General features: G+C 36.5%; 1 protein-coding gene across 3 annotated transcripts in view; it reads right to left on the reverse strand.

The window, feature by feature from the left end:
- Positions 1-15,855, reverse strand: part of Ghr (growth hormone receptor) — a 224,989-nt gene that overhangs the window by 8,440 nt on the left and 200,694 nt on the right. For all 3 annotated transcript variants that reach the window (XM_090331994.1, XM_090331991.1, XM_090331993.1), the window contains 5 exons: positions 14,798-14,848; positions 10,557-10,729; positions 6,094-6,272; positions 2,465-2,630; positions 369-459 (listed from right to left, as the gene is read on the reverse strand). In XM_090331994.1, the coding sequence (XP_090188120.1) occupies positions 369-459; positions 2,465-2,630; positions 6,094-6,272; positions 10,557-10,729; positions 14,798-14,848 (660 nt within the window). The remainder of the gene's footprint in view (positions 1-368; positions 460-2,464; positions 2,631-6,093; positions 6,273-10,556; positions 10,730-14,797; positions 14,849-15,855) is intronic.

A 15,855-nucleotide genomic window follows, 5' to 3' on the forward strand; every position in this document is an offset into this window, starting at 1 on the left:
TGTTTTTTGGCTATATTCCAGTTGATTGTAGCTGTAGGATTTCCAAGACACAGGACTTGCAATGCAAAATTCAGAAGAGTCTAAGATAACATGGGAGTTGTAGGGACCCTAGCTCTAGGACAGCTGGACTCTATTAGCTGAGCACTGTGACTAACCCATGAGACTTAAACAAATCCTAAATCTATGAAACTGTATTGCCTGTAGTATGGAAACAAAGTTTCTTTCAAAAGTTGAGGATAAAAGTTTATTGGGTTACTTAAAATTTTCACTTATAATGAACAAAAGAAATATTACATAATATATAGAAACACATGTAGACATATAAAGAACTCACAAAAGTGTACCAAAGAAGACTACTGCAGACTTACCTTTGCTGTTTAGAAAATATGACTACAAATAGTATCGCAGTTAGTCCACATATTCCAAAAATAGTAGTTAAGAACCATGGAAACTCTAAATCTGGAACACACACAAAAAGTTTAATTTTCAGAATGATAAATGGTTGAAGGTAAGTTTACATTTCACTGTCTTTCTCCACATAAAAATATTTGCTAATGAATTCCCCTAATAAAGTCAGTGATCTCAGTTGATAACAGAGGAAACAGGATGGAATGGATTAGGATTTTTTTTGTTATAAACAAATTATCCCATTATTAAAATGCCTGTTATTTGAATGTTTTCACACTTTAAATAGTTTTCAAAGTGAAGAGTATAAAGTATAACACAATGCATGCTTAAAATATCTTAACTGCTTTCATAATCTTATATATCATAAAAGCAATAGAGTGTCATTGCTTTAGCTCTAGGTAAAAACTATTGTTTGCTAAATCAAAGTAAATAATACCTACTTAAAACCTTTATATTTTATTATGGTAATATTTTTCTAGCTTCCGGTTAAAGGTTCTACCACAAATATAAATGCAGTGAGTGTGTGTGTGTGTGTGTGTGTGTGTGTGTGTGTGTGTGTGTGTGTGTGTGTGTATGCTGGTACTTTGTGTGTGTATGCTGAGCTAAGTGCTCCACTCTTCTGTTTAGATTTTTTTGCTTACTTGAGCCGCCACCAATTCCTAAAGAAAGTGTTTTATGAATCACGATAACATTTTCTTATACCTTTCAAACAAAATTTATCACTTTAAGATGAGCACGCAAGAGAAGATGGGGACAATGCGGTTAAGAATTCAATGTCTATCCTACAAAATAAAGGAGAATGAGGGAAGGTGTGGGTAAGGGAGAGATGGGTGATAACCTTGAAAGGAATGACGTTGATATATTGTATTTATACACTGCTTTGTTAAATGTCAACTCTTTTGTACTTAAAGATAATAAAACATGTTACTACCCTCTCCCAAACAAACATGCCTATATGTGTACATTTGTCCTAATAAGACTCCTGTCTCTAGACTGTGTTATACTTTGTAGGAGACACCACGGAATTTGTGTGTAAAATGTACAGATTTTCCCATAATATTTACTGCCTTGCACTTACCTTGCATTTAGTTTTCAGTATAGTTAGCACAAGGGTAGAAGTTAAGTACTTTTTAATTAAAAGTGAAGTAGATTTAACTTCAATTTTGCCTTTTTTTTTAAAAAGTATGCCCTTAGGTAAAGGCTCCAGGAATGGTTGCTGCTATAAATTTCCCTGAGGTATTACTACTTTAGTGGCAGCCACAGATTTTACTATGTTGTTTCCATTTTCATTCGATTCAAAATACTTTCCTATTGTTTTTCTTCTCTGTAACCTATTAAGATGAGTGTTAGCTGTCAAATATTTGTGGATTTTAAGAGGTTTCCATTATTTAATTTAATTCCCTTGTGCTTAGAGCCCATATTGCATATGTCTTGGATCCTTTCAAACTGAGATTGATTTCAGGGTCAAATTATGGTGTATCTTGGTAAATATATCATATAGGAGTGAGGAGAATGAGTATTCTGCTGTGGTTAGATTGTATTCTTTGTCTACTAAGTAAAAGTTGTTGATTGTGTTTTCAAGTATTATACCTTTACTGATTTTCTGTAAATAGATTACTGATTTTGCTGGCTGTATTGATTAGAAAGAGATAGTGAAACAATATAATTGCTCTCTCTCTCTCTCTCTCTCTCTCTCTCTCTCTCTCTCTCTCTCTCTCTCTCTCTTACACACACACACACACACACACACACACACACACACACCAAAAAAGAAAATGAGACCTTGCCTGAAATTCCACAGAGATAACTACCATATTCTTTTTGTTAAATTTCTACCTACTATAGGACTTTTTGTAAATTAAAAAATCTAGAAATTAAATCCTCTTAGCTTTTTCCCGACCTGTAATACCAGTTACAAGTAGTTATCTAAAATTTTTCATTCTGATATTTAACGTTAATACTAATGTTGTTGAACTGTTCAATAAGTTAACAGTGTAGGCAGTATCCACTCTGATATTGCCAAAAGCTATGCTGCCATTTAAGCATTTTTGTTTACCTTCTTCACACGCAAATGAACTCATTGGAGGAAGCGTTACGTAGAGCACCTCGCTGAACACACCGTACTTTTCAGAGTTCCGTTGTCTGGATCTCACACGCACTTCATATTCTTTATCCAGTTTCAATGAGTACACTGGAACTGAGGTTGACATTACCGGGTCCATCTTTCAAGATAAACATATAAAAGCTGATTGTCTAAAGAGTCTACAAGTCTACTCCTCAAGTGTTCATCCATTTTTATTCAAAATGGATTTCTGCAAAGTGAGTAATATTTTACTATACTCAGAGGGTATTTTGCTGTTTTCCAAAACATTGGGAAAAATGTGCAAAGAATTATTTTGTTAAAATTATAATAGTATTTAAGCTTACTTTGGTATAAACCAAAGGTATGGGAGATTTGATTAATGAAGTACAGTTCTATCTTTGCATTAAGTTGTCACATAGTCAGAATTATTATAAAGAATGAGAGAGAGACAAAGACCACAGAGATGTTGCCTGCTTAAGTGGGTTTTATAGTTCTGTTTGGGGGAAGACAAACACATAATGTACATTTTCATACCAAAACAAGCTATAGTTTTTGGTAATTTATAAATCTGTGTTCCTTGGAAATTCTGGATAATTATTTTTTTCATAATCACCAACTTGGGAAAGTGTCCTAGAAATGCTGTAGTTTCTCCTTTAATAAACTTTCAAATAATTGTATTGGAAGCAAGCAAATAAATAATCTACTTGTTCCAGAAGTCTTAAACCCAGCTCAAAATAGTCCGCTCTTCAAAGATCTGTAAAGAAAAGTCACTGGAGTGTTCAGTAGTAAGCATTTGTCTCATAACCTTTAAGGTGTGGATTTTCCTTTACCTCCCCAGAGAAGAGCTGTCAAAGAGAACTCAACCAGTAATAATGTTTTCCTCTGAAACATCAAATGTCCAGAATAGGTACTCGATGTGCTTTTCATATGTTTTTTGGTAGCACGCCTTGTTCCTGTTTATAGAAAACTTGGAACATTCACTTTTCAACAGCATGGATTTTCACATAAATAAAATTCTCAAAATTTGTCTTATTAAGTCAGAAGTTGGACTTTCAGCATCTGAAACAAATTTCTCTTTCACTCCTGTTGGCTTCTACTCACAAAGTACTTCTCTTCCCTCCATATATACATGGCATGGTTTGTTTGTGTCTTTTGCTGGGGCCTCTGAACATATACAATATTTACATGCCTACTATATTTACTTTATTTTTTAATATTGGAAAACTTATGTTTCTATTCTTTGATTCCTGTTTTTCTTTTTATTCTTTAGAATTATATACAGGATTTTATTAATGACAGAATCAAGAGGAAGGCCTCAGGCAGTTCACTTATGATCCTTTCCCTCTTATATTCCTTCAACCTTTCACATCTGCAACACCAAATTTTCCCATTTGGTTCCTCCCATACCTAAGTCTTATTATATGTACTCATATGGGGTCACCCATTTCTCATATAAACACTCAGTGGGAGTATTGTGTACTACTGATATCCTAAATCATTCCTGTTGTACTTTCTTCTACTTGACCCTGTTAGACATCTTTGCTATTATTTATTGTATCTGACTGTGCAAATTTAACTATACAAAATTTTCTATGTGACATTACCGTTGTTTGGGGGAACTTAACTATCCTTAAAGTTTCTCAAAACCTCTAAAAGATAGAGGAAAAAAATTAGTCCCCAAGTCAGCAGAAGTCAGGGAATGATATGCATCTAAAATAAAACGAAATAGCTACCAGAGAAATAATGGAAAACATCCACAGAACAGCAAGTTCCTGAAAAGACTTACAAAACTTTCAAAACTTTAACTGAACCAAGGAAGACAACATTTAACTCATTGAAACTGGAAGCGAATAAAGAGACATCATAAACAGATACTACAGAAATTCTTATGATGGTGCCACATGCAAAATTCAGCTTATCATGGGCAAATCAAAAGCCAGTAAGCACTTTTAGGAATGCATTGTGTTTACTTCTCCTATGTCACAGAGAGGATTAGAAAGCTATGCACTCAAAGGTTGAGCTATAACAAAATTAATGATGCTTGTGGATTCACCAACCCCCACTCATCTTTTCTTTTTGAAAACTTTTTTTCACATATTTTTATTGTAATTAATAGAAAGGTTACATTATATTCATTATATTCACCAGATAGAAGATGCACAAACATTGATAGCCTTTCTCATGCCTTGGTACCCATTTCCCTCTCCCCACCCCTGCCCCACATCTTGTTTTCCCCCCTTCCCTATCCTATTTCAAATAACCAAATAAGCATATATGCAATATATCCGATAACAAAATGAAATACTGGAACAATATGGATAACCAAGGCCCACTCATCTTTTCTGTGAATACACAGTGGTGAAGAATACAGCGACTTTGAGTTAAGTTTGGCACCACTATTTGATACTATTGCTTTTGAAACATTCGTGTAAATGTCAATACAGTGAATAAGAGGAAAGAGCATATTAGTATATTGTGAAAATAGTATTAGTCTTTGTAAATGCCCTGAAAAGGAGTTTATGGTTATGTGGTTATCTTATAGATACCTATTGTCCTAGAGGCCTAGCAAAATGTCTTGTGCAAAGTATTTATTTCTATGCCTGCTTGCAGAACACAATGTTTGATTATAACTTGGATTTAGAAAGTCTTGTTTGATTTAACATCCAACCAGGCCTTTTCATACTGAGTTACAGAGCAGATATTTAAATTAAAATGATTTAGAAAACAGATCCTTAAATCTGGCTTTGTAACTGCTTAGAGCTGGTCAAATCTAACTTTCTGTTAATGACAAAATTAGATTCTTTTTCAGTGGTTCACTGAGTGGACAGGGCCTGCTGTCTCCAAATTCTGGGAATACTCTCTGCCAGGCTGCTGGGTACAACCTCATTACTGGCCAGAAAATGGTTGGCTTGGATATTGTGGCTGTGGTTAAGCTGATTTAAGATTAGTTATATTGGGAGCAGCATGATAATCCTGTTTTCCTTCTTATGTGCCATGTGGAATTTATCTCCATGCTGAGTCTCCATATACTGAGCAAGGAGCTGAGTGGCTCAGAGGCCAGCTTGCCCTCTACTTGCCTACACAGAACTTCCTGAACTTAATTCTTTACTGCAGTGTGTAATAACCTATATTTGTGAAACCTATTAAGGACAAATTCTCCCTTTCAACCATTCTTCTGGAGACATCTTAGGAATCGATATTGGTCTATATCTTGTTAGTAGCAGTAACTTAAAATCTCTGAAAGATATTTCTCCAGTCTCTACTGCTGACTTTGTTCATTTAAGTTTGGTTCTGTCTTTCTTGTGTTTAGTTATGTCTCCCAAGAGCTGAGTGGTTAGAGTCCATGGTGTGGCTCGTTACTTAAGATGAACATTTAAAATGACTACAGAGTAGTTTCTTTTTCTTCCCTTAGGCTTCCGTGTGTGTGTGTGTGTGTGTGTGTGTGTGTGTGTGTGTGTGTGTGTGTGTGTGTGTGTATGCATCTGCTATCTTACAGACACACCTGCATCTAGGTGTGCAAAAGAAATCCCATTATAAATGAGAGATGAATTGTTGAAATAGGAGGAAGAAAAACTTCAGGTTAAGGTGTAGTAATAGCTCACCATCTTCCATTGGGTTTCGTTCACTTGTTTGTACTGCAGTTCATACTCCAGAACTATCCATCCCTTTTGAACATCTGCACTGGATGGCGGCTCCCATCGCACTTGGATATCTGCATGAATCCCAGTTAAACTGATGTTCAGTAAAGTCCAGTTGAGGCAGATGGGTGGATCAGGTTGCACTGTGCAATACAGCAGAATTAGTACCAGAGAGACACAACTTGACATTAATGGACTCTTTTCCTTTGAAGAGACCAAATTAATTTATAACATTTTGATCATTTACATTATTAATTCTTCCAATACAGTTATTATTATACATTTGATGAGCGTTATTTTTTTACTTTAGGATGATCTGTTTTCAACTTCTTGAAAAGCCCCTTCATAAATTCTTTTTGAGTCTAATATCTGGTCTAATATCAGGAAGATCTACCATGTTTTGTTTCATTTTTAGCTCTAATAGTATTAATGCTTTGTTATTAGGGAATTATTTTACTGAAAGCACTGAGAATCAGAAAGACCTCTGTTTTTAAAGATGGGCTTTCTGCAGCTTAAGGATTTTTTTCCTTCAAAAGCTATGTGCATATGACCATATAAAATGAGGCTAGGTGAAATGAACTCCACGATATGGAAATAAGAGGTTTTTTTTGTGATGGTTGGTTTTGACATACTATGAGAAGTTCCTTTCTCTCTTTTTTTTTAATCTCCCTTATAGCTTATCCCCTAACTTGGTACCTGTTTTATACGTTTATTTGTTTATTTGAAATAGGGAGGGGAAGGGGAAAAACAAGATGACTGGGAAGTGGTAGAGGGAGGGAATATGGGAGAAAATCATGGAAAGGGGTATCAATGTTCAAGAACTAATGTGCCCACTACCTGAAGAATGTAACTGTAATCTTTCTATACATCACCCCAACAATGAAATACAATTTAAAAAGTAATCAAAAGGAACAAAAAGAAAAGAAAAATAAAACAAAACAGAAAAACCAATGTATGGCTTGAGGGTTGGGACCTTGTATTACTCAGTTCTACATGCCACAATCTTTCTACAAGTTCTTTTTGGCTTTATTGTCTTCCTACCTTCTTACATCATTTGTTCAGTCATAAACAAGAAGGATTATGCCTATCTCCAGCTGGTGATGATTCAGTGTTTCTATCCTTCACATAACCACCATTTTGTGTGTGTGTGTGTACGGAGGGGTGGTTCATGAGGCTTGAAATCTGGACCTGAATGCTGTCCCTGAGCTCTTCAGTTCAAGGCTACTTCCCTACCCCTGGGCCTGGGCATTGTCCCTAAGCTCTTCAGCTCAAGGCTATTGCCCTATGTTGAGCCAAAGCCACAGTTCCCATTTTTTAGTGATTAATTGGAGGTAAGAGTTGCATGTTCTTTTGTGCCCAGGCTGGCTTTGAACTGCGATCCTCAGATCTCAGCCTCCTGAGTAGTTAGGATTAAAGGCGTGAGCCACCTCACCTGGTTACGTAACCACCATTTGAATATTTAAACTACTGTGTTGCTCAATTGATACTAATATGCTTTACATTCTTAGCAAATTTATGGACTTTATTATGAAGAACCACAAAGACCAATTTTCCAAAGGTTTATGAAAACAGGTATAGCTTCCAAAACTAGAAACTACATATAAATTTCTATTCTAAATAGTGCCAATTAAAACACTCCTTGTTTCAAAGTCACTTGTCACATATAGAGTGACATTTTCTTTCCTTTCTACTTTACATAGATGGTCTCTTGGGAGTGTTACAAAGTTTGGGTTCCTAGAGAAGATCAGAGATACGCATACAGATGTATACTGTGTTGACACATTGATATATTATTGATTGGCAAATATGTGGCCAAAGAGGGAAGTTCTTCACCCAGAGTGAAAACAGACCTTAAGGTGAGAGAGTAAACTGATGGCCACTGTAAAGTAGGCACTACTTTTTTTTTTAATAGGAAAAGCCACTCTCTTGTCAATAGACACATGAAGGAATATTCAACATCTCTGGCCATAAAAAATGCAACTCAAAACATTGAGATTACACTATACCCCAGTTAGAATGGTCAGCATCAAGAAAACTAACAATAACAAGTACTGGTGAAGAATGCTACTACACTGGTGGTGGTAGTGTGAACTTGTTCAACCATTCTGGAAAGCATTGTGGAGGTTCCTCAAAAAAGCTTCCCTATGACTCCTGGGCATTTATCCAAACGATCACAAATTAGTCTGAATTAATGCCATCAGGCAACTATGTTCATTGCAGCACTATTTACCACAGCTAAGATATTAGATCAACCCAGATGTCCATCAAGAAATTGTGGTATATATACACAATGGGGTTCTATGCTTCCATCAGAGAATTGTTCATTTGCATGGAAATGGAAACACTTGGAAAAAATTATATTAAGTGAAGTAAGCTAAATTCAAAGAAACATAAGCTGCATGTTTTACCTTATTTGTAATAATCAGAATATGTCTATAAATTTACAAATTAATCTAATGCATAGTAAAAGACAACTAATTGATGTAAATTTGGACATAATTAATAAAACAGCACTCTAAGCATTCATACACTGAGAACAAAGGAGGATCTTTTTAGAAGATGATCAATAACAATGTGCATTTGACCATAAAGAATGATGCTTATCAAATGAACCCAAGAAATGGGTTCAGTATTTCAGTATTTCTGTTTTCAGTATTTCTTATTTTCTCCTTTGGGTTATTCCCTGATGTCACTGTTTTTTCCCCCTGTACCCTTTATTTTGTATATAAATTTATCTGACTTGGGGAAAGGGAGAGGATCACAGAAACTATGTTTTAATCCAATCTAGGGGACATCCATGGCACAGTAATTGTTTTTGAGATGTCAGTGGGCAGCCTCGTGATTTAGAACATGGGAGCTGGAGTTATGCTCCCTACGTTCCAATTCAAGCTTTGTCTTCTGGCTCAGACCTTCAGCTAGTCACTTAACTGTTCTGAGTCCTAGTCACTTCTATAAAATGGGGATTATAAGACAACTCATCTCACAGGTGGTTATGCATGATAGATGGCGAGACTTGAGAGTGTTGCCATTACATCCTCCATTATTGCTATCCTTATTCCATTCTTAAACATTTCAAAAACACTTCTTGGTAAATAATAGTCACAATTTCTTCATGAAGCACACAAGAACCCTAATGACTTCCTTAGCTGGCTAGTGGTTCCACCTAATTTGTTCTTGAGCATTCTGTGCTGTTGCCTCCTGTAGGACTTAAGGGTTATAGGAAGGTCTGATCATAGTGCTATCTGCTACTTAGCATTTGTGCTTTAAGAATCAAGTGAATCATCACCATCTCTGGGCAGGCCCTCATCCTTCCCGCACAGTCATTCATACCTTTGGCTACCACCTTGGTCACGGTGTATTCTACACACCTCACATCCAGTACACTGTACTACATCTTACTTGTCTTGTAGTCACCACAAGTGGGGGCTCTCAGTGAAATTCAACTAGATCAATGAACAGAGCTGGCTGTTGGCTGGGACCTGGTTCTTAACCCAGTATTCTTATAATTATTTTATTCTGCAACACTACATATCACATTGGCCTAACAGGTAAATCCACTGATGTTTCTTCAAACTATGAAGAAGGGTAATCTTTTCTGCTTATTACAATTTTCTCAATGTCTCCCTTAAGGCAAAATGTCAAATTTTTATCGTTTCTATCTGCAGCACCCAGCCATATTCTCTTGGTGTCACCCAATTTGCTGAGGCCTAGGAGACCACATATAAGAGCAAGAAGGAATAAAATATTCTTATAAGCAATGAATGAGCTTTTGTGGATAGATTTTGAGGCACCCAAGGTCAGCTACTCAGTTTTCCTTTGATTCTTTCCATTTTGCTGTTTATTCCAGTTTACTACAAATGTGGATATTCCAATTATAGCTGTTCATTTTCTTTTGTTTCCTCCTCCTGTCCATAGGATGGGCAAAAGATCATCTGTTAGTTCATTTAGCTGATTGTCCAATGTTTGTTTTGAGATCTTATAAACATGTCTGGAAGCTGATTGTGGCTGTTTTGTAAACACAGAATTCCATGATTATTACGCTTTGTGATAAAGACTGGGCTTCGATGTTGGTCTTCTGCAAACTTTTTTTTAGTAGATCTACATACAATAGACATTTCATGTGTTTAACTAAGGACTGAAGCCCCTTGTACTGACATGCAAAATTTAAACCAGCTTTGAAGAGTTCCTGAAAGAAAAGACTTTTTTTTCTTTTCTTCACAACTATCAGGTTTCTTTATGTGAGTGTTGAGTTAACTTCCTCTTGCTCTTTCCTACTGTCCACCAGCTGATCTTGTCTGTGAGATAGTTTTTATGTACCTAAATAACACTATTCCCAAACCTTCCTACTTGATTATGTTTGGAAATTGCAGGCTTCCCCAGTCTTTTGTCTGGAGATAAGCCAAAGGAAACACAAATCTGTGATTTACCTATTTCCTCAACAGAGAAACACTTTTGCTCCACTGTATCACCATTGTTAGTTAGCTTGATACAGTAGGGGACCCAGATGGAGGTATAGGAGGAGTTGAAGTAACAGCTGTTTTCTCCAGCAGAGACATAATCAGGGCATTCTTTCCATTCTTCAGTCCAGTCTTGAGTACTTCTGCGATGGAGAGTGAAAAAAGGATCAGTCATATCTAAAACCATACAGTGAGACTCTTGACAGAAATATTCTAGGACACAAATATTTTACAATTCAGCACCCCCATAGTGAAGACATACCATATGTGCTGACAATATATTAGTGTCTAATGACTGTTAGGAGGCTGCTTGGTATTTCAGCTCATAAGAAAGTATAGTTTGTTGACTGCACTTGTTCTGCTAAGTCCTCAATGAAGTGATTTATGTAGGTACTTTAATTTCCCATCCTACAGATGATGGTTCTGGGACTTAGGAAGGTTTTAGAAATGTTTCTTTATTTCTATAGAACAGTGAATAAACTGCCTAACTATAAAGATTTCAAGGGAACAGTGAACCTTTAGAGCTGTGTTTTTCTGAAATGTATAGTACAAGACACTGAGCAAGAGAGCTGATGGTTGCTTCATGCTGAGGGTTGTGTCACATCCTGCACTAGTGCTATGTAGATATAAGATAAAAGATTTGGTTTCTAAAGTCAGGCTGGAAGATGCATCAAATTGTCAGCTGGAGTATTTTGTTTCTTGTATTTCTCCCATTTATATTCAGTGGTTATATGTATGTTTTTTTTTAAATTTCCATTTTATTTTTTATTATCAAGATATTGTATAGAGGGGTTACAGTTCCATTTGCCAGATAGTAGGTGCATTACTTCTCACACAATGATACCCCTTCTTTTTTTTGTGCCTCACAGACTTCCTGAGATTCTAGGTTTAGAGAAGAAGAAATGATTCTGGTAGATGGAGTAACTTACTTAAAGGAACAAACAGGAACATAGCTGTGCCCACAAGAAGACTGTCTCCCCAGGAGACAAGTATGTGAATAGAGGCAGCCAATCAGAAGTGTGTGGAGGATGTGGCTTGAGCCGAATCATGCTCAGCAGTTATGTCTCAGGTCCCTGCAGAAGGGAAGATGGCCCCGTCTTGCCCCAGGTACTTTGCTGACCATTTAGACAGGTGCAGCAAGGGCTTGGAATGTCTACCAGGCTTGAGGATATAGAATCTTCAGAATATGTTAGATCTCAAGAAATGACCACTGCTCCACTGTGCCGCAGGGTCACTCTGCTTTTCCAGATAATGTTGGACACATATTCTCTTGCTTCCCCCTTGAAAGTAAGTGGGATGCTGAGATTGCATAGAAGCCACAGAGGGCAGTTCATTCTCGGCAGGAAAATGGCAGCTCTCTGGACACTGTAAGAATGGTGCCACCATCAAGACATAAGGAAGGATATCAATGTATGTGAAGTAATGCACCTTCTAGCTGGTAAATATAATGTAACCCTTCCATTACTTACAATAAAAATATATGAAAAAAATATTGGGGGAAAAAAAGAATGGTGCCACAACATGTGTCAGCTGATACCAACACAACCCAGGTTGCAGGTGGCAGGTTGCAGGTTGCAGTTGTGTGTGTGTGTGTGTGTGTGTGTGTGTGTGTGTGTGTGTACACCATATGCATGCATGAGTGTACAAAGAGTTCTACAATGACAAAAGCAAAACCTCTTGATAGTTGCAACAACTTCCTGGGCCCAACAAGTGTGCGGGGGGGGGGCGACCAGGACTTATTTTTATAATGTTTCCTGAAAAAGATTCTTCAGTGTCTGGAAGCAGGGCTTCCAGATACCCCTTCTTATGTACAATGATACCCCTTCTTACGTTTCTGTCCCCATTTCTCTCCCCCACCCCTCCACATCATCTTGCTTTACCCCCTTCCCTTTGCTATTTCAAATAATGTATATATATATATATATAATATACCAGGTAACAAAGTCAGACATAGTAATGATATGGGATTAACCAAAGGGCAACAAAGGAGAAGAGAAATAACATAATACACTAAGAACAACAATCTCTCAAGATAAAACTCTTGTTTCCATAACCTAGAGATCCTTTCATTTAGTTTCATCCCATATGACCTTATGTATCTAGGTTGAGCTATTGTAGCCCTCTGTTAGGAGAGTCCTAGGTGTGTACTAATTATTACAAATGAGGGAAACCATTGAGCCTATGTTTTTTTGGGTTTGGCTTACTTCATTTGATATGATTTTTTCCAAGTCTTTCCATTTCCTTAAAAATGGGGCAATGCCATTCTTTCTAATGGCAGCATAGAATTCCATTGTGTATAAGTTATATATATATATATATATACACACATACACATATATATATATGTACTCTGTTCATGGAAGGTGATGTTTGTAGCAAACAAAACAAAAGATGGGGGAAAGTTTAATACATAGCAATAGGAAAAGGGGAGGAGACATCAGATTAGTCAAAGGCACAGAAATGGGGTCCTTGGAGAAGGAGAAAATGGAATGAGAGGAAAGAATGTTATTGAAATATAATTATTCTATTTCTCCAAAAGGCGCATATTTTGAAGGTTTGGCCCTAGCTGTTGTATCCAATCATTGAAGAGTGATTAGATCATGAGGACTCTGATCTAATCAATGGATTAAGAAATGGATTAATTCACTGATGGATTCATAACTTGCTGTCATTGTTTGGATGGGGTAGAAAATAGTAAGTAGAGTTTTAGTAAAGGAAGTAGGTATATGAAATGGTGGGTTTTTTTGCATCTAGTCCCTTCTTTCTGTCTCTTCACTTTCTGACTACTCAAAATTCATCACTCATGGGAAAAGTACGTGGAAAAGAGGAAGGCTAATGTGTGTAGCATATGTATGTGTATGTATATATAAAAAATAGGAAAAATGATTTAAGAAATTAGGAAAGATAGGTGAGTAATTGAATTTTTGTCAGATTTGAATGTTCTAATAAGTGAATTAAAGAGACAGTTTAATAGGGTTGTCTATGGAATAAGCCTTTCACATAATAGTAGAGGAGATATTAAATGTACTTAGCATAATTGTTAGTGTAAAAGTTAGAAGCCTCAAAGTATTAAAAGTTCCAAAGATTTAGGATAGTATTTAGCAGTTCTGAATTTGTAGTAAGGAGGCTAGCTAGCTCTGTTATGTTTCACTGTTTCTCAGTTTTGGCAGTGTTGGCAGTCTGGTTCTCATGAGAACTGTGTATAAAACTCTGTTTAGGTTATCCCAACTCCATTAGCTCCACAGAACAAACCACTTACATCACTTTTCATCAATCAAGAATAGCTAGTTCACTCCTCTATGACCCAGCAATTCCACTACTTGGCATTTACCCAATCGTCGAGAAACAAGGACATACTAAATCCACCAGCACAACGATGTTCATTGCAGCACTATTCACCATAGCAAAGATATGGAACCAACCCAGATGTCCCTCAGTTGATGAATGGATCAACAAGATGTGGTATTTATACACAATGAAATTCTGTCAGAAAGAATGACATCACCCCATGTGTAAGGAAATGGAAAGACTTAGAAAAAAAATCATATTAAGTGAAGTAAGCCAGACTCAATGAAACATAGGCTCAATGGTTTCCCTCATTTGTCATAATCACTAGAAACCTTGGGCTCACCTAGAAGAGATTTACAATAGAACAAAACCTAGATACATAAGGCCATATGATGCTAAATGAAAGGACCTCTAGGATATTGAAACTATATAATGAGTGACTGTTGTCCTTAATGTACTATGTTATCTCTCATTTCTTTTGCTGTCCCTCAGCTATCTCATATTGCTATAGTATTTTGTATTTCACCTTGTTATCTGATATATGTATGTATGCTTATTTGGTTATTTGAAATAGGATAGGGAAGGGGGGGAAAACAAGATGAGGGGCGGGAGTAGGGGGAGGGAAATGGGGACCAAGGCATGAGAAAGTGTATCAATGTTTGTGAAGTAATGCACCTTCTATCTGGTGAATATAATGTAACCCTTCTATTAATTACAATAAAAATATATGGAAAAATAGCTAGTTCAAAAGAGAACTCCCAATCTTCTATATTAACCAAGGTTGAATAAATACTAAAACATGTTTTTGAAACTTTTAAATCTGGACAAAAAAGCAAGTGGACTAACACATCAAATAGTCACCTGCCTTCTCTCAGTTGAATTTCTATACAGATGACCAAAGTCAATATGTAGAAGTTACTTACGTCCTCTTATTCTTAATCTCCGAAGCCAACTGCTTTAGGTTTGTGCCCAGACTGTGTTGTGAAAGCAATAATAGACACAAAGGAGACTATCAGTATAAGTGTAAGAAATGTTTTCCACATATTAAAGTAACCCCTTGGAGAAGAAATCATAAAAATAAAATATTTCTGTTTTATGGGAAACTGTTTCCCTTGCATAGTTTTCTTGGCATAAAATGTAGCCTTTGTGGGGAGGGAAGTAACCATGTCCTTCTCTCTTCTATTTTCTCCATCAGCCTTGCAAGAAAATGATATTTCTTTAAAAAAGCCAGGGTAACTTGCATTCAGGCTATGGTGAAAAATGGCAGAGGCTGAGATATACCTTTAGGGATCAAGTGTTCACATGCACATTTCCTCTGAAATAGGGCATTTCCATTGGAAGAGTTAGAGCGGAGCAGCTCTCCCATGCTTCTCGGAGCCTCCCTTACCCAGGTCTATGATTTTTACCCATTCTGAGTACCCTCCAAGCTCAGAGGCCAAATAGTACTTGTGATGAATCTCTTAACTTATCTTTTTGCTTACATCCAAATTAGGTGAAAATTAGGACAGACAAAAGTTACTTTCCTGGAATCAGGTCACTTGTGGGGTGGATGAGGTTGAGAGATAGGACATGATGAAAGGATGACAATGAATGAAATACATGACACCCATAGGTATTTTTTTTCACAACTATTTAAAGTTGATAAGAAGTAAAATAAGACACAAAACCATTTTCACAAGGTGAGTCCAGCTCACAAGGTTATTCTGTCTTGTCTCTAATCTGTTTAGGTGTATAAGGCATGGTCCCCAGGAAATTAGTGGGATAAAGCCAGCCTGATCCTTCTCTAAGAGCTGATACTACTATCTTCTAGAAAAGATGAATTATTCTTGGATCATTGGAAAACACTTGGCACAATGCTTTTCTCATGTAATAAGTACCCAGTATATAGTAGATGCTATTCTTACTTTTTGGTATATAATGATAAGCCAAACAAGTAGCTGTTTATAAAAATAGAAACTTATAAGTTTAATTTTCATGCTTT

This window comes from Megascapheus bottae, chromosome 4, assembly GCF_031878675.1.
Source record: "Megascapheus bottae isolate mThoBot1 chromosome 4, mThoBot2.hap1, whole genome shotgun sequence".
Lineage (NCBI taxonomy): Eukaryota > Metazoa > Chordata > Mammalia > Rodentia > Geomyidae > Megascapheus > Megascapheus bottae.